The 22,717-nt window shown below is 66.0% G+C and overlaps 1 protein-coding gene across 3 annotated transcripts in view; it reads right to left on the bottom strand.

Moving 5' to 3' along the window:
- SLC45A4 (solute carrier family 45 member 4) overlaps positions 1–22,717 on the bottom strand; it is a 40,937-nt gene that overhangs the window by 6,189 nt on the left and 12,031 nt on the right. Inside the window, exons 2-4 of one of the 3 annotated variants that reach the window (XM_054708702.1) lie at positions 11,067–11,166; positions 9,987–10,101; positions 9,498–9,760 (exon numbers count right to left, since the gene is read on the bottom strand). In XM_054708702.1, the coding sequence (XP_054564677.1) occupies positions 9,498–9,726 (229 nt within the window). In that variant the 5' untranslated portion in view covers positions 9,727–9,760; positions 9,987–10,101; positions 11,067–11,166. Of the gene's footprint in view, positions 1–9,497; positions 10,102–11,066; positions 11,167–22,717 lie in introns of all 3 variants that reach the window. The other 2 variants (XM_054708703.1, XM_054708701.1) reach the window with 2 other exon arrangements.

Here is a 22,717-nt window from a genome sequence, read left to right as displayed (position 1 = left end):
ACACGCGGGTACGCGCACACATTACACATGCATGGGCCGTCACAGGTGCAGGCATGCCCACACATCACACATGCCATCACACACAGGAACACACAGACACGCACATCACACGGGAAGGCACACACACACAGACAGGTGGCCGTTGCGTGTGTGCCATCACATGCATAGGCATGCAAACACACTCAACCATCATACATGTGGGCGCGCACACACATGTGGGCACACAGACACTCGCAGGCTCGTCAGCCCAGTCTGCTGCCACTGCTCAGGAAGCCTGGCGACAGGGTGCCGCGGGGCGCGCACACACACACACACACACACACACACACACACACTCACACACACGAGGTTGCACACACACCCCGGACGGTTAGAGACTTGTCAGGGCAGAAGGTCCTACCTGTGGGGCTGCGTGAGTCAAACCAATCGAAGCCCTTGTGCCCATTTTACAGATGGGGAAGCTGACACTCAGAGGTTAGGCACTCTGCCTGGGTCACACAGTGAGAAGCCGGGAGCCCTAGGGCTTAAACCCAGGGCTGCCCGATTCCAAGGTCTATGCCACACCGACCCCCACGCTGGCGTCCTACCACCCAAACCCAGTGCCCACAGGGGACGGGCAGACGAGCACCACACGGCGCCGGGAGGAACAAGCCACAGCGTCACCCACGTTGGGCGCAGAAGAGCATACGCCGGGGCTCCGTGTGTAGGGCACGCGGTAAAGGGGTCTCTGCCGGCGGGAGCCGGGCTTTGGGCTCCGCGTCTTGACCTGGGTGGGGGTCGCTGGGGACAACCCAGCCGGCGTGGACCCCGCGCCTCCCGCCCGCTGCACGTCGATGGGCGGTGGTTCCCCACCCCGGGCACCGCGCGAGGAGCCCGCTGGGCGGAGGACCGCGCCTTCGGGAGGGAGGCGCCTTGCCGTCACGACGTGGACGTGAGCACCAGCCGCGCACCGCGTTTCAGGAAGCGAAGCGCGAGCTCGCGGAGTGTGTCCCGCTGACGAGCCCTGGTCCCAGGCCCTGGTCCCTGCCTCTCACCACCGGTCAGGCTGTGAGGACAGCGGTGGCCACGCCGACCCTGCCCACGTCCCCCACACGCTTCCCGCACCACGTTTCTCACAAGTGACTGCGCAAACTTCCCGGAGATCGGGGCACTCTTTAAAAATACATTCCCATCGATTCCAGAGAGGGAGAGGGAGAGAGGGACAAACACCCGTGACGAGAGAGGAAGCCGCCTCCTGCACGCCCCTCACTGGGGGTCACGCCCAAACGGGCATGTGCCCTGATCGGGAATCCGACCGTGACCTCCTGGTTCCCAGGACGCCGGGGACCCCCACGCTCACCACAGAGCCACGCTGGCCGGGGGACTCTCACTTGCGTTGGGATTTTTAAACGTCACGACTTTACCAACAAACGCTGCCCAGCCGAGCGACAGGCGGCCCCTCGCAGAGACACGTGCGCGCAGCACCGCGGCCGTGCCGACCCCTCTCCTCGGGGCGGCGGCCAGGCCTGGGAGGCGCCGGGGCCTGGGGGCGGAGCGCGTCCCGCTCCCCCGCGCCAAGCTCCTGAGGGCGTCTAGGGCTCAGGGCTGCTCACGGCTCAGATGCAAACTGCCACCCGCTGTCCGCAGCGTCCACTGTCATCGACCCGGCTGCCCCGCCAACCGAACACGGGTGCACGGGGTCTGGCCCACGCGAAGCCCGTGCTCTTCTCCAGGACACGCTAGGACGTGGACACACCGACCAGCTCATGACCACCCTGGAAGGCGGCTCTCCCGCCCCGGAGGTGCCTGGCGGTGACGCTCGGGCTGGGCTGCCCCTCCACAGGCACCGGAGAGGCTGCGGGACGGCGGACGCGGGAAGCGGTGCTTGTGTTTCTGGGGCCACACGCTGGGCCCTGAGCTCCGGCCGTGCTCAGGCCGCAGAGAGACGGGCCGCAGGTGAGAGCCCACCCACCCTCCCCTCCCCTCCCCTCCCCCGGGGCCCCAGGCCAGGGCAGCACCCAGGGCAGCCTCACTCTGGGGCCCACCGAGCCCTCAGCACAGCCGGGCACGGCCCCGCCACGGGCGGTTTCCAGTGCGTGGCCGTGGCCTTCCTGAGCAGCAGGGGGCACGCTGGCTGGGACTGTGCCTGCCCCCAGGGCAATGCGAGGTGTGGCCCCAGGACGGGTTTCTGAAGTCACACAACTTCAACCCCGACCTTCGGAGCGCGTTCGGAAGTCCGCCGAGCGCCCGGTGCGCCAGCGGCTGCCCCTGCGGCCCGCTCTCCGGGAGCACATTCTAGGCAGGAGCGGCGGCCTCCGGGGCGGCTGACCGAGCTAGTGGGCGCGGGGATGGGACTTGCTGGGCAGCGGCCCGGCCCACGGGGCACCCGGCTGGGAACGGCACAGGACCCTGGGTGACACTGTTACGCCCAAACATTGGCAAGAAAAGTAACCACTTCCCTCACGTGCCCGGCGCCGCCCTGCGCTGTGAGCGAGCCCGTCCGGACGCCCCCGCGGCGGTGGGAACAGGCCCGGCCCCGGCCCGGGGCGCTGGGACGCGGCGGCCGCGGCCTTTCCCAGCCCGGCTCTGAACAAACAAGGCGGCCGCCGTCAGTGGTTTCTGTTTTCTTCCAGCCGAACAATGGTGGGACCAGGAAGGCCCCGCTCACAGGAAACGCTGTGTGTCACCCTCGCCCGCAGGCTGTGAGGTCACGGTGACGGCAGCCGCGCTCGGTCACACCAGGGGCTCCGTTCGGCGGCCTCTCTCCTGATAAGCGCCGGGGGAGGGCGGGCGGAAGGGGCTGCGCGGTAACAAAGGCTGCCACGGGAAAGGCTGCCCATCAAGACAGGCGTCTCCCCGGCGGTCACTCCTGGGAACCGGGAACCGGCTCCGGGTGGGAAACGCTCGCGGCCTCGGGGACCGCAGAATGCAAGGCAACGAAGCTGCGAAACCACCGCCGGCGGCCCCGAAGGAAGCCGTGAAAAGCCGCCCTCCCTGCCTCTGGCCACGCACAGGCCCATGGCGGCCCCCTCCCCCCGAGCCAGGGTCTGCCTGCCCAGCCGAGGGGGCAGACGACACCTCCAGCTGGAGCCAGGGCCCCAGAGCTGCAGGAATGCTCCAGAATCCCAGAGCCACCAGACGGAGGGAGGGAGGGATGGAGAAAGGATGCGTTTTCTGAGGCCCCTTGAACAGCATCCTGAGGAGGAACGGGAGGACCTGTGGCCGGGGCCGCGCCTGGCCCGGCTGGCCTAGGAGGAGGAATGACAGACAGCCGTGCTCCCCAAAAGTCAGTGTTCATCCCAGGGACAAGGAGCAGACAATGGAGGCCTGGTCCTCAGGCCTCCGCCTGGGGTGGGGGGTGGAGCAGGCCCCCTGGACCTCGGGGACACGGTGGCATCGGTGCCGAGCAGGAAGCCCTGGGAGCCGCCGAGCCCATGGGGGGGGGCCTCCCGGCCGGGGACGCGGGCGGAGGCCCGTTTGGAAGCGGCACCGCCAGGCCTCCTGCGGGCTCGGGAGCTGCACCCATCCCGGTGGCGCTGATGGTCCTCCTGGTAGCGGAGCCCTCTCCAGCCCGACGGGGCCGAGGCCGGGCGTGGTTTCCAGGGCATCACTGGCTCCCACACTGGGCGAGGGGGCTGGTCCTACTTTAAACAAGAGGGCACCTCAACACCCAGTGGGCCCACTGGCCTGACCCGCGGAAAGCGGGGGACCCCGACCCGCGGAAAGCGGGGAATGGCCTCCTGCTCCCGGCACCTGGCCCCCGAGCCCGCCCGCTGCTGCCGGCACAAGGCTCCCTGAGGAGCAGTCACGGCCACGCAGCGCCCAGCCGCTCGCTCATCCCGCAGCCGCGTCAGCCCGAGCGCCCGCCTCCCGGCCCGCTGCCCGCCTTCCCGAGGGACAGCGCTCGCTCAGGTTTCCAGGCCAAAGGCACCGGAAGAGGCCTCGCAGGGTCATCGGGACAGTGTGGGGCGGAGGGGGCTGAAGAAGTGCCACAGCCACGGCCGGACACAGCAGTGGCCATGGGCAGGCGTGGCCCTGGCCGGAGAGGCCCGAGGTCTGGGTCTGGGAAGGGGGACAAGATCCAAGTGCCAAGCACAGGGCCAGGGGAGCGGCCAGGCCATTCCCGGGGATGAACATCGGGACCAGGGGCAGCGTCCCCAAGGCCACAGCCAGGACGGAGACCAGAGGCCACACAATCAGTCCCCCCGCAGGCCCTCCTCACACCAGCCCCCCCCCCCTGCAGGCCCTCCTCACACCGTCCCCCCTGCAGGCCCTCCTCACACCGTCCCCCCCCCTGCAGGGCTGAGACCCAGGGACATGGAGGCCACGCTCCTGGCCAGGTCACTGCAGCTCAGGCCTGGTCCTCCCCCAGCTGCTGCAAGGCTGTCCTGCCCGCTGACCGTGGGATGGCTAATGTGCCCCCCGCCCCCAGTGCTAGTCTGCCCTGAGGATAGGAGCTGGGTCACTTTCTGGGGCTCCAGGCCTGACACCCCACTTCCCGGGGAAGGGGAACGGAGGGGCCCGGAGAAGCCGGTGCACTGAGCCGCGGGAGGAGAGGGCTGGGCTGGTCCCCGGCCCCAGCTTCACTGCAGCAGCAGCCCTGACCCCAGTGGCCCGGCACCACAGGAAGTGAGCTGTGAGGGCCTCCTCTGCTCGCAGGCGCTGCCCTGCATCCAGGGAACCGTCAGGGTGCAGGAGAGGCACGTGGGCCGTTAGAGAGCCGAGGGTCAGATGCGGGGGCGCCCGGGGCGGCAGCCACGCGGACTGCAGGCGGTGTGGCCGAGTGGGCTGTGGGCACCGTCAGGAGAGCCGTGAGGACCGAGGACGGGCCGAGCCAGAGGCTGTGGCTCTAGGACACGAACGGGGTCTAGGAGGCCTGAGAACTCCAGCCGTGGTAGCGCGGGCCTCCGGGGCCGGCAAAGGGTGTGGGGGGCCCCGCTGCTGCTGGGCCTAAGCGCCCCTCCCCCCGCCCGTGTCACAGCTACAGTGACAGCAAGTGGAAGTGTGTGGGAGCGGAGAGGAATCAAGGTCACACAGAACCGGCTTGAAACTGATGACTCGGCAGGAACCCGCCCCAGGCTCCGCGCCGGCCCTCCCGCCCTGGGCTCCGGCGACTTTCTGCCTTCACATCAGTTCACCCTCGTGCAGCCCTGACCACCAGGTTCCCAGCTCGTGATCGGCCTCATCGTGACCTGCAGAGCAGTCCTCTCCCACGTGGCTTCCAGTCCCCCACCCGAGGCGGAGCTTCTCACCACAGTGCCTTTCGGAGAGGCCCCCAAACTGTGCAAGCCCCGGGCACCCACACCTCCTCACCCACCTCCTCACCCACCTCCTCACCCACCTGCCCACCTCCTCACCTACTCACCCACCTACTCACCCACCTACTCATCTAGTCACCTCCTCACCCACCTGCCTACCCACTCACCCACCTACTCACCCACCTACTCATCTAGTCACCTACCCACCTACTCTCCCACCTACTCATCTGGTCACCTAGTCACCTCCTCACCCACCTCCTCACCCACCTGCCCACCTACTCACCTCATCACCCACCTACTCACCCACCTGCCCACCTACTCACCCACCTACTCACCCACCTGCCCACCTACTCACCCACCTACCCACCCACTCACCCACCTACTCATCTAGTCACCTCCTCACCCACCTACTCATCTAGTCACCTCACCCACCTACTCACCTACTTACCCACCTACTCATCTAGTCACCTACTCACCCACCTGCCCACCCACTCACCCACCTACTCACCTACCTTCTCACCTACTCACCCACCTGCCCACCTACTAACCCACCTCCTCACCCACTCACCTCCTCACCCACCTCCTCACCTACTCACCAACTCACCCACCTACTCACCTAGTCACCTCCTCACCCACCTCCTCCTCACCTCCTCACCCACCTGCCCACCCACTCACCCACCTGCCCACATACTCACCCACTGACCCACCTAGTCACCTATTCACCCACCTACCCACCTACCCACCTACTCCCAGCCAGGTGCGCCCCTCCCACTTAGACGGCTCGTGTCGGTGAAGGACTTTTCAGGACAAAACACCGCCACCTGGGACGTACTTTGTGGTGGACACGTACTGTACTGGTTGTTCTGATACATTTTTCCTGTCGATTTTAGTCCCCGTGTACATACATGGTTCATGTTCTGTCATCACTGTAATTCTGGGAGATTATCATGATGCAGCAAGTTTGAAAGCTGCTGTAATACAATACAGCCCTATCAGGACTGCCTAACACCGCTGCTCTTTACTAGTGCTAACGTGTGCAACCCGGGAGAGGGCAGAACGGCCCAGAGCTCTCTGTAATCACCTCCTTGGAGTGGCGAATGAGGCCTCCTGTGACCGGACCCCTGCCTACCAGGGCCCAGATCTCTCACACACCTCAACGCAGCCTCCCACTTCCTGCCCCTCTCGCTGCGCCCGGCTGGCGCTAGCTGCCCTTTCCTGCTGTCCCCCATGCTCGGGCAGTGGCGGCATTCTCACTGTGCCTCCTCATCTTGCTTCTCAGACCACACGTCACTGCCTTTGCCCAGGCCGGCGGAGCGCCCACGCCGGGCACCGCCTCCTGACAGCCTCCCGACCTGGAGCCCCTGCGCCCTGCAGGGACCGGGCCTCGCAGCAATCCCTCCCAGCCTCCTTCCTCCTCTGCTGGCCCGCCCCGTCCCGTCCCCTCCAGCCGCTGGCCTGGCCCGCAGGTACGGCTCAGGCTGATGGAAGAACAGGCCGACTCCTTGGGAAAAATGACTACCGCTGACAGGTCATTGTTTCTGAACACAATGATCTGAACACACGGAAACCGACTTCCCCGCCAAACACACCACCACGCGCTCCGGCCTGCCGTCCTCTGGTCCAGAGGCGGGAGCTTCCGCAAGGCCCACCCGAACCCACGCCGCCCCGCGGGGCGTGCCTCCCGGGCAGGTCTGACTGGTGTCGGAGGCGCCCTGGGGCCCTGACACGGGGGCTCGCGCACCAGGACCAGCAAGGACAGCGGGCCCACGTCCCCGGGTCCCCTCAGCCGCCGGACAGCCTATGGCCTTCAGGCTTTCCCCGCATCTCACACGTTGTAGCAAAACGTACACAGTGTAAGCTTTCCCGTTCAGACCGGGACGGGCAGCCGTCTGGTCTGGCCCTGCCCGGCCCGGGGGGAGGTGAGTGAGTGAGGGGCCAGACAGAGCAGCCCCCTTCCTCCTCGGCCGGTCTGTGTGGCCCTCGAATGACGTTGTCAATACCCATGCGGGCCTCGGCAGGAAGAGGTTCCCCACCCGGACCCAGATCCACGCTAAGCGGGCAGCTCGGCGCTACGTGCACCACCCCACCCCGTCCTCCTCCAGAACAGTCACCTTCCAACTGAAGCTGCCCCCACCGCTCCCGGCCCCCCTCACCGGCTCTGGGAGGGGGGGCTGGGTGCACCGGGCTCGGGGGGGGGGGGGGGCTGTATGGGTGACTCAGAGTCACCTCGCACCTGCCTCGCCGGCCTCCAGGCCCTTTGCCCGATCCCGGAGTGGAGAAGATTGGGTCCTTCTGTGCTCTCACAGGAGAGAGGGAGGGACACCCCGTTCTCCCAAATCAAACCCCAGGGGCCCTGCTTCTCCTGAGGCTACAACGGAGAAGGGAAGAGCCTGGCTTTTTGACAGACAGACAGAGACGGACGGACAAAGTGCCCTGAGCCTCGCCAGCTCCAGGGGAGTGGCCCCGGCCCCCGCTGGCTGGGCTGCCTGGTCCGGACTCCCGGTCAGGACTCCCGGGTCAGGGCTCCCGGCGGCAGGAGCCTCAGCCTGCCCCGCTCGTTAGTCAGACCCCAGGCAGGAGCCGGCCTTTCTTCATGGACTTTCCTTTCCCTCGGGGCGCTTCCGGACCCAGAAGAAAACAATGAGGGTGTGTGGCCGGGCGCCCACAGCCTCCTTCCCGGGAAAGGCTGTGGGAACAGACGTCGCCAGTGGGCGACAGGCCCCAGGCCCCGGAGGGGCTGGGCAGGCTGTTCCCAGAGTTTCCCAAGTCTGACCCCCACTCGCACTGGATTCTAACTCGGAGACGCCCCCTCACCCCCATTCACGGGCTGCGGCACGTGAAGAGGCCGGCACCTCCCCGCCTGCCTGTGCAGTGGGCTGGGTCTGCTGGGCCGACAGGGGGGTCCGGCCCATGCCACGCCCTCCCCTCTGCTCTGCTCTCCCTTGTAAAAGACTTGAGCCTGGGGCCTGAGAATTCTCCTCCCGGGGTTCCTCCACGAAGGACAGCAGCAAGAGCAGGTGGGCAGGGAGGGCCAGCTCCAGGTCAGAGGGGAGGAGGGCCCAGGACCCTGCCCTCCAGCCCCTCCCAGATGACGTGAGCACAGACCCTTCAACTCTTCTTCCACGTACACACTGACTCGGGGTGGGCAGCCCGACCGTGGAGCTAGAACTACAGAGCGTCTAGCAGACAACAGAGAGGGCCTCACTGGGACCGGGTCAGGCCAGGGTTCTAGTTCAAACAAAAAAGAACAATAAGAGAAAAAAACTGGCATGCCAGTTCTCATCTCCATTTAAAACTTCTGATTTCAAGATACTACTAAGACAGTGACAGGGCAACATGGACAGTTAACGGCTGGTGCCTGCCAAAAACACGGCAACATGGATGTGATCAAGGACTTCCATGAGGAATGGACAAGAACTGCCCGCATGGGACAAGCCCCGATGAGACGCCAGCAGAAAACCCGCACACCCTTCACCTGAGCCCACTGGGAGGCCCAGGAAGCCCGCGGGAGGCGTCGGCAATGAACACACGCAGCCCGCCGCGGGCAGTGCGCCGGGCAGGCCGGGACGGCTGTGCGCCCTCGGAGCCTGAGAAACCACCGGCTTCCGTCCCCGACGCCCTCCGAGCAGCGCTGTGCGGTGACAGGCGGAAAGGGACATTCCCAAACCCAAACGCGTCGATTTTAGATCCTTTACCAAGCACATGGGAAACTCTGCTTTTGAATGGCTTGGTCCCTGCCTCAAATCTCTTCCAGGCTGGGAAATTACAGATCGCTAAGCTTCCTTGGACAACAGGGAAGTGAACACCTCGCGTGATGTGGAAGGGCCAGCAGCTCACAGCGCTGGCCCCCGGGGACCGCGGACTCCAGGACTTGCGACAACCCGGTCCCTCGCCACCGGAGGCCCACACTCCACTCAGACTGCAGGTGACAGCGACCCCGACAACGGGGCTTTGGTAACGTTGCTCAGCGTCTTCTCCCACCAGGTGTCCCGCGAGGCTCACCTCTTGCCTCCACGGGCTGGTCGCACTCCCCGTCGGGACAGGTCAACGCCAACTGCACTTGTTCAAACCCCCAAACCTGATTGCACCCCAACATCAGGAGACCGTCCCCTCCCCTGGCCTGGTTCAGGCAGGAGCAGAGGGTCAGAGGAGGCTGAAGGGAGGAGACCAGGCCTTGGGCCCCAGGGTCCCCGAGCCCACGCCCAGCCCTCGTTCTGCTCCGCGTGCCGAGCGAGCGAAGGGCCGGCAGGCGGCACTCACCGATCTGCAGCAGGATGGGCGTGACCAGGGCCGTCTCCATGGCGTAGCAGAACTCCCTGCCGAACATCACGGCCCCGTGCATCACCCACAGGCGCACGGGGATGCGGTCGATGGAGCCCTCGCTGACGGTCTCGTCGCGCGGCTCGGGGCCGGCGCCCGCAGGCTTCCGCAGCTCGGGCAGGGCCACGGGCAGAGACTCCGAGTCGGCATTCTGCGGGGCCATTCTCATCACCACCGGACAGCTCTGTGCTCCCTTACTCTACCTATATAAACAGCACCACCGTGTATCTGTGAGGGTAAGTTAAGACGTCGCCGCTCTCTGCTTCCGTGGCGTTCCCCGGCGAGTAATCCTTCTATTCCTCTCGGTACAACTGCCCCCTCGGACACAGCGCGCAGCCAGCAGAGCGCCTTCTGGCTGGATTCTGAGCATGTGGCTGTGGATTACTGTGAGTGCGAGTTACAAATCCATAATGGCCATTCAGTTAATACCAGTTTCATCATTATGACCGAGGAGGTGCAGACGTGGTCTCTGTGGCTGCGGAGAGGCGGGGCGCTGACACGGGAAGGGGCTCCACCGTTGCTCCCCATCGAGCGACCGGCTAATCTGCAAGAGAGGAAAGGACCCCGCGGTCAGCCACGCCCCGAGAACGAGGGAGGAGGCCCACAGCAGTGGCCGTTCTTGGCGGCTTACTCTCCACAACAACAAGGAAGAGCAGGGCTCGATGAGGGGCTGAGACCGCCCAGCGCACGGCGGCCACAGGCTCAGCGACCCCGCCGACAGGTCTGCGGACTCAGCCGAGTCCCGAGCGACGTCCCCACTTTGCCTGGACAGCCGCGGAGGGAAGCCACGCGGTGACAGTCACCTGACCCAGTTACCACCCGGGGTTAGACCCCAGAGCTGGGGGCTCCTAGCCAACGTCTACCGGCCCTGGGAACACAGGCCGAGGAGGAGGGAGCAGCAGGGACGGCCTGTGCTCGGCTGGAGGTGAGTGTCCCACCACCTGTCGCCGGCCTCGCGGTCGGGGCTGCCGGCCGGCCCCACGCAGCTGGTCACAACCACCGGGCCGGCTGCAGGGCTCCCAGCCTGAGTCCCGCTGAGTCCCTCTGACGGCCCAGGTCCCACCTTAATCCTGGCCACACGTGGCCCCCTCGGGGGAGCCTGCCCTGGGCTGTGTGTGGGGCAGAGGACGGAAGCACCCGCGCTCAGGCGGGCACCTGCTGCCCTCCGTGTTCCTCACCCCTCCCGCCCGCACTCCGCCACCGAGTCCCTGCAGTCTCTTCCCAAGGCCCAGCCCGCCCGGCGGCACTGCCCACGGCCCCCTTTCCCGGCACCGGCCCTCACGGCTCCTGTCCTCGGGGATGCAGCCCCCGGGCCAGGGCGCGCGCCCTGGGAGAGCCCTCAGCCAGCGCCATCCGTTCCATCCCCCGAGCCTGGCCGCACGGGGAGCCCAGGAGGCCATGAAGGGAATGAGGACAGCTGCCCGGCCAGCTGCTGGAGGAAGTGGACGCAGGGGAAGGGGCGGCCGCTCCCGGAGGGTCCCATGCACCGGCGAGGGCGTGGCGGGTTACCTGTTAGTCAAGGAGTCTAGGCATTAACGCGGCGGCTCCCTCTGTCAGGCAGTGCACACGCAGCGGCCCAGGGCAGTTACCCAGGTAGCGTCACTGTCATCTATATGACGGAAACGACAAACACCGTTAGCATCCTGTCAGCGGCGGCGGGCACGTGCACAGCCTCCCGCGGTCACAGCTCTGGGAGCTCACTCCCCGGTGAGCTGAGCCGGGAGCACCACACACTCAGCAAACTGCCAAAGCAAGCCAAGCTTTCCACGGCCCCCGCCAGCCGAGCCTGGGTGGGGGGTGGCCATCACATTCAGGGGGACGATCAGACACCATGAAGCCAGGTCTGCTGCCCAGAAACGGGCTCCCTGGAGGCTGCCAGGAAGCTGCTCTGCATGGGCGCTGCAATGTGCCCTCTGCGGAGCCCCTTCAGTGCCCCCGCTGAGCAAGACAGCAGCTCGGGGGGCTGCCTGCTCCCCCCGAAAGCGGGGGCTCTGGACCAGAGCCTCCTCAGCGGCTGAAAAGCGGCAGAAGTGGACGCTGTGACCTATTCCGGGACCTTCCACTCAAGCCCAGAGCGCTCCTGAGACAGGCTCCTCGCCCAGGAACGCCGCCCGCTGACAGCAGGGCCGTGCTGTGCAGATGCACTCAGATAAGTGAACCGACAATGGCTCCGACCAACGACTTCCTCTATTGTCCTGTTTCTCACTGAAGGGCAAGTGATGCCAAAACATGTGACTTCCGACCATTTGCTGGGGGAGAAGCCGACGGCAGGGCCGTCCTGACCGGCTCCCGCGCTCGGGTCGGGCCTGAGCCTCTGCCCAGAGTCCCACACTCGACGTGACGCGATGGCCACCTTCAGTGACCAACCCCTCCGCAGGTGGTCAGGAGGTCACGCATGTTCGCAGTGTGGCTGAAGCACGCCTGCACACGTGACACAGGCGCGCACGCACGGCCCGGGCAGGCGGCCTCCGGCCAGTGCCATGGTGGCTGGGGTGTGGCACAGCTGTTTGTTTTGCGCACCCGCCATTTAACACCGGCCCTGCCCTCGACCACGCTTCTGAAGCGGGACCAGCCGTTAACTGTTAGACATTAGCTAGTGACCCCGTCGGATGCGTCCTGGCCCCGGCCTCTCCGGGCGCCATGGACACAGAAGCCGGGAGCAGACCCACAGCAGCAGGCGATGAAGACCAGCTGTGGACCGAGGCCACAGAGAGACGTCACGTCGAACCCAGCGGTTCCGAGTGCCCGCGCCGAGGATGAAGGAGAGCGTCAGGCAAACCTGCGGGCACGTCATTTCCTGAAATCGCTTAGGACTCCCGCTGGGCCCAAGGCGGCTTCCCAGCCAGAGGCCCGCTGAGGGGGATGACACGGAAACGGGAACTGCCCCCAGCAGACGCGCTGCCCCAGTCGCCGTCCCCGAACCAGACGCGCTCCCGCCCTCTGCCTCCGCCCTTCACGTGTCCTTGGTTCGCACGTGGGCTGAGGAGGCGGCTTCTTGTTTTTCAATTAAAAGTCAAGGATTTCTCCCCTTGTCCACAGCCCCAGCCCTGACCGGGAGGACAAGCTCTCCAGCAGGAATGAGGCTGTGGCTGCCATGGCAACAGGCAGCCCTCTTTCCACTGCGCCAGCGAGAGGAAGCCTCAGGGCCCACCTGCAAGGCCAGGTGAGCAGCCGTGCGGCGTCCGATCGCCCCCTCCGACGCCCGGGCAGGTGCCCGTCTGCTCGGCCTCCGTCCCTCACCACAGGAGGGGACGCAGGTCCCAGGCTGCCCAGGGACACTCAGGACAACCAGGACGAACGTCTGAGAATCCCGCTGACCGACCTCGGAGGCGGGCTGAGGGAACCCCGATGTTGCGCCGCGCTCACACAGCACGTCCGTCAGAGCGGTTCCCGATTCGGGGTCTGCCCTCCGGAGAGGACGCCACGCACAGGGAGACTGGGGCGACGGTCCGACACCGGGGAGCGGCTGGCACCGTGGCCCACGTGTCAGGCAAACCCAAACCGCCCGTGTTCTTAAAGGGGAAGTATGAAATACACTCAAGTTGTCAAAATCAAAACGGGCTTTAAAGGTGAATCTCTGATGGATGAAGAGAGCCGGCGGGGACCTTGGCCTGGTCACACCTGTTCTTCCCTCAGGGCCATGACGAACCACAAAGCCGCCCCTCCGACTCCGTGCCCCCCTGGCTGGGGTTGCCAGTCAGCGGCGCAGCGAGGAGGAGTCAGGGCTGCCCCCCACCCAGGACCACGGCTCTGCTGAGCCCCACACTGGTCCAAGGCCGCCCCTCCTCGTCGTGTCAAGTCCCTGGTCTCATAACCCCTCCTCGGGGTCAGGCCCTCCCTCTCCTGTCCGGCTCAGCGCAGGGGCGTGGCCGGGAGCTGGAGAGCCCGCCCCCCGGGAGGCGAGGGAGGGGCGGCCTGCCCTGAGCTTCTTCACCGTGTAAATGAGACCAAACCACAGAACCCCCTGAGACGAGACCCCGTTTTCTGAGGACGAGCCCTCCTCTCCCAGTCACCTCTGGAGGGAAGGCGCACAGGCCAGGCGCCGTCCAGGACGCCTTCTTAGAAACCAGTCCTTCCAACACGGATCAGACGCCTGGAAATGCGCGTTCCCACGCGTGTGGAGGCTTCCCCGCGCCACGGCAACCCCCCGACTCCAGCAGGGCTCCCAGAATCCAGCTCTGCCCAGACCCTCTCCAGCGGAGACCAGGCTCCAGAGCCGCTGCCTGTGGCCTGACCAGCCGGCTGTGAGTCAGAGGGGGGCCGGGACCCTTCCCTGGCTCAAATAATTGGCCAGAAAGGCTCACAGAACTCAGGGAAACCCGTTTCCTCATTAGGTCATGGATTTATTCCAAAGGACCTGAAGGACGCGAGGCGGCAGCCAGATGAAGATGCGCAGGCAGGCGAACAAAGCGGCTCTGTCCCGGAGCCTGCCCGGCGCGTGGCACGCGGAGGTGGTCTGGCTCCAAGGCCAGGAGCCGCCCTCGGGTGTTTATGAGGCTCATCACTGGTCCTGGGCCACGGCCACTGAGCTCCCCCTCCAGCCCCCCCACAGAGTTGGGGTGGGGGTTCGGGGGGCAGAGTTCCAGGCCTCTGATCACCAGGCCGGGGCTCCTGGCAGCTGCCCCCACCCTCCAGCGCTTTCCAAAAGCCACCTCATTAATGTAACAAAGACACCTTCATCCCCTCCTCCCCCCGCCCCTACACACACACACACACACACCTAGGAAATTCCAGGGGCGGGGAGACAGGGGGCTGCTCTGTATTAATGAGGTGCTTCTGGGAAGCGGGAGAAGAACCCTGAGTGTCCTAACCAGGCCTGGTAAACAAAGCCCACAGTGCCCGGAGCTGACAGCTAACAGGAAGTGCAGGGAGCAGGGGCTAGACCAGCTCACGTGGCACGCCGAGTTCCCTTCAAGGACGGATGCAGAGGAAAGGTGCAATCGCTGGGTGATCTACAATCATGTTCCTTCTGTTTCCGTAAAGCCTAAAATTTATTTTAATAAGACAATGAACTACCTTTCCCAGTAACTTTCTCACCGGCCTATCCAACACCACAGGGTCCTGCCATGTGGAGAGACACCCAGGAGTGGTGGCGCGGACTCGCCGAGGCCAGCAGCCCGGCCCCCCTGGAGGGGTGGGGGGGGCAGGGCAGGTCTGACAGCCCCTTTGGACCCAGGAGCTCCTGCAGGTGCACGTGGTGCATCCAGAAGCTTCCCAGTCCGACCAGCACTGGGCCAGGGCTGGGACCCTCCCGTGCTGTGGTGCCCAGAGACCAGCCACGCAGGTAGGCCCAGGCCTGCTCCCTCCGCATCCACTCCAGGTCTGTCACATGACCACCACAGGCCTCAGTCACATGACAGGACTTTTCATTCAACAGCCCCACCCGCTGGCAGCTCAGATCTCACTCTGCTTTATTCAGCCTTCTCCCCACGGGACTGAAGTCAAGCACCACCCCCTAGCCACACCCCACCTGCTTTGTTCATCCCGGATTCTCCCACAATGCACTGCACCAGGCTAACGCGTGGTTGGCCTGGACTGCTAGGCTCGGTGGCCATTGAGGCGAAAGGACTCAGCCCTCTCCTCTCCCCTCTCAGCGAGGCCGGGCGGAGTGCGGGAGCTCTGCTCCGCGTCTGGCTGATGGGCCGCACCCTCCCCGCCTTCGGCCAGAGGCCCACATCAGCTGACAGGCACCCTCCCAGCTAACCTGTGGGCGCTGCCGTTCGGGCCTGCGCAGTGCCTGCCCGGCTCCGAGTGCCGTCCCTGAGCAGCGAAGAATGAGCCTCCAGCAGCGCCAGGTGAGCGAGCAGAGGCAAGCGGCCAGCGGTCCCGGCACCTGCCGTCCCGGTGAGCGCGGGAGGGCGAGCGGTTCCCAGCACCTTAGACGTACCCACGCCGCCTTCTACAGACCGATCCCTCCCTCCCCGCCGAGGGTGTGGGTCCACACTCAGCCGGCGCCACTCGCCACTCCGACACCGTCCGAGACCAGCCAGCTCCCCATGCCGTCAAACAACGATGGAGGTGGAGTGTGGTCAGGGGCACGGGAAGGCCCCAAGCGCAAGAAGGACCCTGACTTCCCCGAAGAGCCGCCCTGCGCTGAGCGGACAGACCTCCGTGAGCATGAACGCTGGGTTCCTGGGAACTAGGAGACGAAAGCCGGGCCACCTGGGCAGAGCGGGCCCAAGCACATCACACACACGCGTGCGGTGAACTCACGTGACAGGATCTGAATGAGCCGAGAGGAAAGGCCTCAGATAGGCCCCCTCTCCTCCTATGGAGACGGGGTGACCCGTCCCGCACCCCACCCCGAGTCAGGGATGTGGCCCTGGCGCACCTGGCACCGTGGGCGGGCTCTGCCGGGGGTGGGGGAGGAGGGCGCTCAGGTCCCTGCCGTCCTGGGGCCACGCGTTCAACCTGTGAACACAGCACGCAGTTCCCGTGAGTGTCCAAGGAGGGCGGGCGAGTGTCCGCTGGGAAGATGCGTCCCGGGCCCGGACGGCGTGATGGCTGCACGACACTGGGGCGCACTTTCAGTGGCCAGAGCTGTGCCCTGTAACAGCGTCGTTTCTGACAGGCACATCTCATCACGGCGTCCAGTAAGCAACGCAGCGTGAGGGCACCGCTGGGAACGGCCCGGAAGGCCAAGCTAGCGAGACAGTGGGGTTTCCCCTGTAGGAACCCAGGGCCCCACAACCATTCAGCAAACCCACAATCATTTAAGCACGACTCTGAAACCCATAGGACGCTGGCCAAGGGCAGGGATGGGCCTGTGTGCAGTGGGGACAGCAGGAAGGCGGGGACGCCGCCTCCCAGGCGTGCTGGGCCACCAGTGGCCGCCCGCAGCCCAGCGCGCTGACCACACGCCCGCTCGGGATGAGTCAGGAGGGAGGGAGGGAGACAGACAAACAGCAGGAAGACGGGAGTGGAAGTCAGCAGGATGATGAGTCAGCTGACCCGGGAGGGCGTGCTGGGCCGGACTAAGGTCTAAGGTCCCACAGAACAGACTGCACAGGAGCCGCGTGCTGGGCCAGCCTTGCTGGGGCCCGCGGCCGGGCAGGGGCCACTCTGCCCCATTTGGCGAGGGCCCAGGAACACCTCACGCCTCCAGGGCGGTTCACTTGGGCCCTCTACCGCCCTGGGGCTAATGAACGTGGGAGCCGGCCTGTCGGCAGGAGGCTTCCGGGAGGGACAGCGGACTGACCCAGAAAGGGGCTCCATTCACGGAGAAGCGGCCTCCTCAGGACGGGGCGCGCTGCGTGCTGTTCAGGCGTACGTTCACCATCAGCTGGGTTCCTTTACGCCGGAATCTGACCACACGTGGACACCACCACCCACCCACCCCGTCTTGTACTCACATCCCCGTTCCTTCCGTGTGAGGCCAGTGTTCCCTCTGGACGAGGCGTCTCCAGCTTTAAAGGAACAGTTCACAGAAAGGCAGGGCTCTAGTGCAAAGTCGCATTCCTAAAAAGCCGGCCAAGCCTTACCCCAGCAGCACCTGAAGTATTACCAGACCAGTTCCCACCAGCTCTCCCCTCCCCCGCCCAGCCAAAGGCTCGCCAGAAACAAACAAATGCCACAAAGATAAAGCCCTCTTCAGGAACTGCGAACAAGTCTATCTGTGCACAAAAACCAACTGTTGGATTAAAGGTTGCAAGTTCAAACACAACCCGGCCATTGTGCACAGTGCCTCAGTTTATCGGCAACAATAGCTCCCTTTCAGAGAGGAGTCCCCGCAGCCGCGGCCTCGGCATCGTTAAGATACTTTGAGGATAAATATTAGCTGGGCTCGCCTACGAGAGAAGTGGAAGCTGCCGGAGAAGCGGCTCCAAAAGAAAAGGAGAAGAGCACCAGGCTGGCGAGGGCAGGGCCCAGCCGCTCCCTCCGCCCTCGCCCGGGGCCGGCCCGGCGCCCCGCGGAGAGGGCAGTGCTGGGCCCCAAGGAGCCACCGCAAGACCAAGCCCTGGGAAGAGGAGTCGGTGAAAAGGGCAGATCTCAAGGACAGGAGCAGTTCAGCTTCGGTTCCGTTTAACTTAATTTCCTGAAAGACAGTTACACAGCCTGGGTGACCAGAGGCAACGGACACAGCCCTGCCACTGGCAGCCCCCTCCCCGCCCCCCCACCCCCGCTGGGTGGCGTGCAGCGGGGGCCGAGGCGGCGCTTCGCACCAGACTCGCCATCACTCACCCGCGTCACCGGGGAGCTTTTCGCACTCAATACCATGGCGTGAGCCTCCACAGGACCTGGAGGCCAACTTGGAACAAAGCCAGGCATGGCCCGAGCGACGTGACGGCTTCCCCAGCAAGTGACCAGCTCAGTGAGACCCAGAGCAGCCTCCAGGGTCACTGAGGGGGGGCAGCCGGTCAGCCAGGGCCCCACAGACCAGCCCAAGGACCTCACTCCTATGTCCCTGTCTGACCAGCCCAGCACAGACCCCTTGAGAAACAGGCAGGCCCCCCGAAACAGGCAGGCCCCCCGAAACAGGCAGGCCCCCCGAAACAGGCAGTCGCCCCCTGAAACAGGCAGGCCCCCCGAAACAGGCAGGCCCCCCGAAACAGGCAGGCCCCCCGAAACAGGCAGGCCCCCCGAAACAGGCAGGCGCCCTGAAACAGGCAGGCCCCCCGAAACAGGCAGGCCCCCCTGAAACAGGCAGGCGCCCCGAAACAGGCAGGCGCCCCCTGAAACAGGCAGGCCCCCCGAAACAGGCAGGCCCCCCGAAACAGGCAGGCCCCCCTGAAACAGGCGCCCGCACGCTCCTGCCCCCGCCCTGCCCTGGAACCAGCTCAGAGCCCGGCCTGAGGGCAGGAAGTGGTGCCGAGGACAGTGCCAAGTCTGAATCGCAAACGCAAGTCTCTGACGACAGCCGTGACCCCACGCTCACCCTGTCCCATGGTGAGGGGACAGCACCCTACAACCGCCCTGAGGGCTGGGTGACGCAGGTGATGCTCACGGTGCCTGGAAGAGCAGGTCCTCCCTGGGGGCCGCTGCCCTGAGTCCTCAAACTGGAGCAGAAAGGCGGCCCCGCCACGGCCACGGCCACGGCCACGGCCACGCGGAATCCATCCCTCCCTCCAGCGGTCCTGCCTCCGCCCGAGTCCCGCCACCAGCAGGCCTTGCTCTGTCCCCGCGTGAGGTCACTGCACCGCGAGGTCACTGCACGGGTGCGAGGGGCACTCAGGACCGTGCTCAGCGCACCCCTCCTGCTCGGGCTCCCTTGCCTCCCAAACAGCACGCGTGTCCTAGTCGTCGTCCAAGGTGACACACCTCAGCCAGCTTCCGAGAAGCCGCCCCTCCCGCGAGGCAGCCTCGGACGGGGCGCACGCCGCCGTGTCGCCCCGGAGCCGGGACAAGTGGCCACAGGCTGGGGCCGTTTCCTTTCCTCCCGCGCCTCCGAGGCGGTGTCTCCCTGGGCGCGATGGGATCAGGCGGCAGGGCCGGGTCTGGGCCTCCGCGTCCAGCGGCCGGGTGGGACCCTGAGCCCTCTGCCGGCGGCTCCCCCAGGCCCAGTCCCGGTGGCCAGAAGGTGTTTCTGGCCAAGGCCGCAGTCCAGAGGCTCCACAAACCAGCCGACCGCCTAGAACGCCTGCCATCTTGCTGCTGCTGCACCCACACTTGCCATAAGCCTCGCGACTGTCCCCACAACCAACCCAGACGACGCCCGCCCTGAGCCCAGGTTCAGCTCCAGCCAGAGCTGGGCGGGGTGGGGGGGCGCAAGGCGGAATGGAGGCCGAATCGAACGCTCCCAGCACGGCAGCCCGGAATGTCTCGGCTTCGCCAGTTACTCCAGGCATCAACATCACACCCATCTCAGCCTTGACTGTGGGGCGGTTCCGGGGCCCCCAGGCCGCAGGCAGCAAAGGGCCTGCGGTCAGTCAGCTTCCACGACCCAAGCACAAAGCTTCCGGGGCTTTCCCGCGGCCACCGCCCCGCGGGGAGGCAGGGCCGGCGGCCAAGCAGACAGCCCAGGCCCGTGCGGTGCCGAGCCAGGCCGGGCGCGCGGTGTGGTGGGTGCAGGGTCCACGGCAGGGTGCGGTGGGTGGGGAGGACAGCCCACGTGCCACGTCTCACACGCACCGCGGCGGCCAGGGTGCAGGCCGGCTGGCGGGTCCTCTCAGCAGGTGCTCCCGGGAACACGCCCCTCACCAGCTGACAACGCCGGGCCTGCTGAGCAACGTTTCCTTCTCGGGGTTCAACGGCACGCACGCTGCCCTGCCGTTCCGTGAGCCGGTGCCCTGCAGGGTGAAGCGCCGGGGGCCACAGTGCCCGAGCTGCAGCGGGCAGGTGTGCTGCACGGGGCCCAGGCCTGGCTAGCGGGCCCTGTGAGAGGGGGGCCGGCTCGGGCACCCCCACCTCGGACGGAAAGTTGGCCGGAGCTGGGAGGACGTCTGGCGCCTATAAAAACGTCCCTCCCAGGGGAGCCTCCGGAGACGGACGCCCAGATCCCTCATTCTTTCCCTTATTTGCCGCTCTGAAAACTAGCTGTGCCTCCCGTTCTGAAACAGAATCCGGGTCACAACCTCGCACAGTGAACGGAGACCCCAAGAAAAAGGTCACCAGATCCAAAATATTTCTCATCTGGCCAGAGGCCCGGGGAACTCGGAGCTGTTTGTTTGCTTAGAGCGGAGCTCTGGGAGGGGCCGAAACCCGACCCGACACCCGTCCGTCCGGGCCGGGAGAGGGGGGTGCGGGCTGCTCCCTCAGCGGGTGCTCCGGGGGTGTCGCCGCAGAGCCATGAGGGCCTCTGTGCACAGTGCAGGCCCCAGCGAGGCCCCGCGGGGAGAGCAGGTGCCAGCGCAGAACCAGAGGGCCCCCCCACGACCTCACACCTCCCACGCCGCGGCCCAGGGCGCTCCTCCTGCACCACGTGGTTCTGGGCCTGACGTCGTGGGTGCTGGCAGCCACAGGACCCGCCACAGTTGACGGCCTCCCTCCCCCACCGGCCTCCCACAGCTCACGTCACCTCCCAGGCTTCCACTTCACCCCCAGCCGGGCGCACGGCCGCCCTGCACATAGGCGGCGCCCCACTTTTCCCAGCTGCACATGTCGCTCAACCTTCAACCCATCGCTGTGTCCCGTGCAGGGGCACAGGCCTTGGCGTGGCCTGCTCTTCTGGATAAGGGCCCGCGGGGGGGACAGGGCCCCCCAGTGCCTGAACAGATTCGCCCTTAAACTCCTGGGGGGCCGGCCCTCGGTCACACCCGGGCCACCGAAGCCGTTTCCTGAGATGCAGACGGACCCGGAGGGAAAGCATGGAGCAGCAGACAGCTGGAGGGCAGGACAGGTGAGGACAGACACGGCGGAGGTCGGTGCCGACACCGACACGCACAGCAGCCGCCACGCGGGATCCGGGCGCTCCTCCTGGGGCCGCAGCTCCGCGGGCCAGCACGTCGGCAAACGGGAGGTCCGCGTCTTCCCCAGAGACCCCGAAGCCGCCCAAGAATGGGCTTGAGTGGCGACTCAGAGGGGGCGCCCCCAGGGCTTGCAGAATTCGCCATGTCAGTCAAGTGGGGTGTCCCGGAGACATGCTTTTCAGGATGCAACTGCTTACCAGCCTGAAAGAGGGGGGCTGTCCCATGCACAGAGGCAGGGGGCCCTGGGGGAGATGCTACCCCCTGGGAAGCCCCAATCACCCCCATCCCCGCTGCCCGAAAAGGCATGAGCGCGCCGGCCGCCAGCCCTCGGGGAGCAGCTGCGCCGGGAGGGTCTGAGTGTAAGCCTCCCCTCTAGGGACGGGGTTTGGAACGAAGCGAGGTGGTTTGGGCCCAGGCAGATGGCCAGTCTCCACTGGGGCCCCTCCCTCTGCGCCTCCAGGAAGCTTACAGCCCGAGATGCACCCCATCTCGGTCTCTCACCAGGAGGGCAGCACGCACCCCTGCAAACAGACCGCACCTGTACCTTCCAGCACGTTCTCTCTTCAGACCTCCTGGGTCCCTCCCAGAACAGGGCGCCCGCAGAGTGAGTGCTGGTTTCCCCCGGAGGCACCGAGACAGTGGCCTGAGACGCCGCGCTGCCCTCCTGTGGGGCGTGCCAGGAGACCCCGGTCTGTCCAGGCGTCAGCAGCCCCCCCCCACCCAGTGGGTCTGAGACGGTGAGGAAGGCAGAAGCAGCTGCTCTTCCAACCAGCAGTGACACCAGCAGGTTAAAGGGACACTGCCACGCCACCTGCACGGCAAGAGGGGCAGCGTCGGGAGCTAGATGTCGCTGAGGGGGAGCAGAGGGAGCGGACGGAGCTAAGGATAGCCCCTGGGGAGCCGGGCGGGCTTGCTGCACCAGGAAGTTACCCTGCACACTCCAGGGGACCGCGGCATTGCCCGCCAAGGATCAGCACCCGCCCCCACACGCGGAGCAGGGGCGGTGCCTGAGCAGAGGGGCCCGCGGTCTAGCCGGGGGAGTGAGGCCCGGAGCAGCGCAAGCCCACAGGAGCTGGGAAGGTGGTTATTTTGAAAAAGCTTAGGCCCTGGTCGCCGGGGGCAGCTGGCCCTGGGTTCCGGTACCGGTCCGGGCACAAACCTAGGTTTTGGGTTCGATCCCCAGGAGGGGTGTGCACAGGAGGCAACCAATCGATGTTTCTCTCACATCAGTTTCCCCTCTCCCTTCCTCTCTAAGATCAACTAGAAAACAACAGCACACACATCCTTGGTGAGGTTTCAACAATCACACTCTCACACAGAAAGCTCCCAGCCGTTCCCACGCCGGAGATAATGGAACCCCAGGGAACAGAGAGCTCTCGCCCAGAACACACGCAACCACGCGGTCTGCAGCCGTGGGCCTGCGGCAGACCGCTCGGGCCCACATGCTAAGCTTTAACCTGAGACAGCAGCTCTGGACACGGCCTTGGTTTTGGCCTTGAAGATAAGGGTGGACTTCTTCCTCGCAGGACGGGGGAGATGGGACAGAAGGGCAGCCTATGTCCACCCGAGCACGCCGGCCACACCCCAACCTCCCGTGCGCGGCCCGGGAAACGCCTCTCTCGATCCCGTGGAGAGCACGGCTCCCGCCGCAGCACGCGCAGGCTCTCCGTCAGTCAGAAGGGCGCGGGCAGCACAGCAGGGCCCAGGCCACCGCGCGACCCCAGGGCACAGCCAGGAGGCGGGGGGAGCGAGCGCCTGGGCCTCCACGAGCCTTAGTCCCACCCTGAAGTCCACACCCGGGCCGCCCAGCACAGG

The sequence above is a fragment of the Eptesicus fuscus genome, chromosome 19 (genome assembly GCF_027574615.1).
Source record: "Eptesicus fuscus isolate TK198812 chromosome 19, DD_ASM_mEF_20220401, whole genome shotgun sequence".
Lineage (NCBI taxonomy): Eukaryota > Metazoa > Chordata > Mammalia > Chiroptera > Vespertilionidae > Eptesicus > Eptesicus fuscus.
Note: the sequence above shows the minus strand (reverse complement) of the source record. Positions and strands in the feature narration are given on the sequence as shown.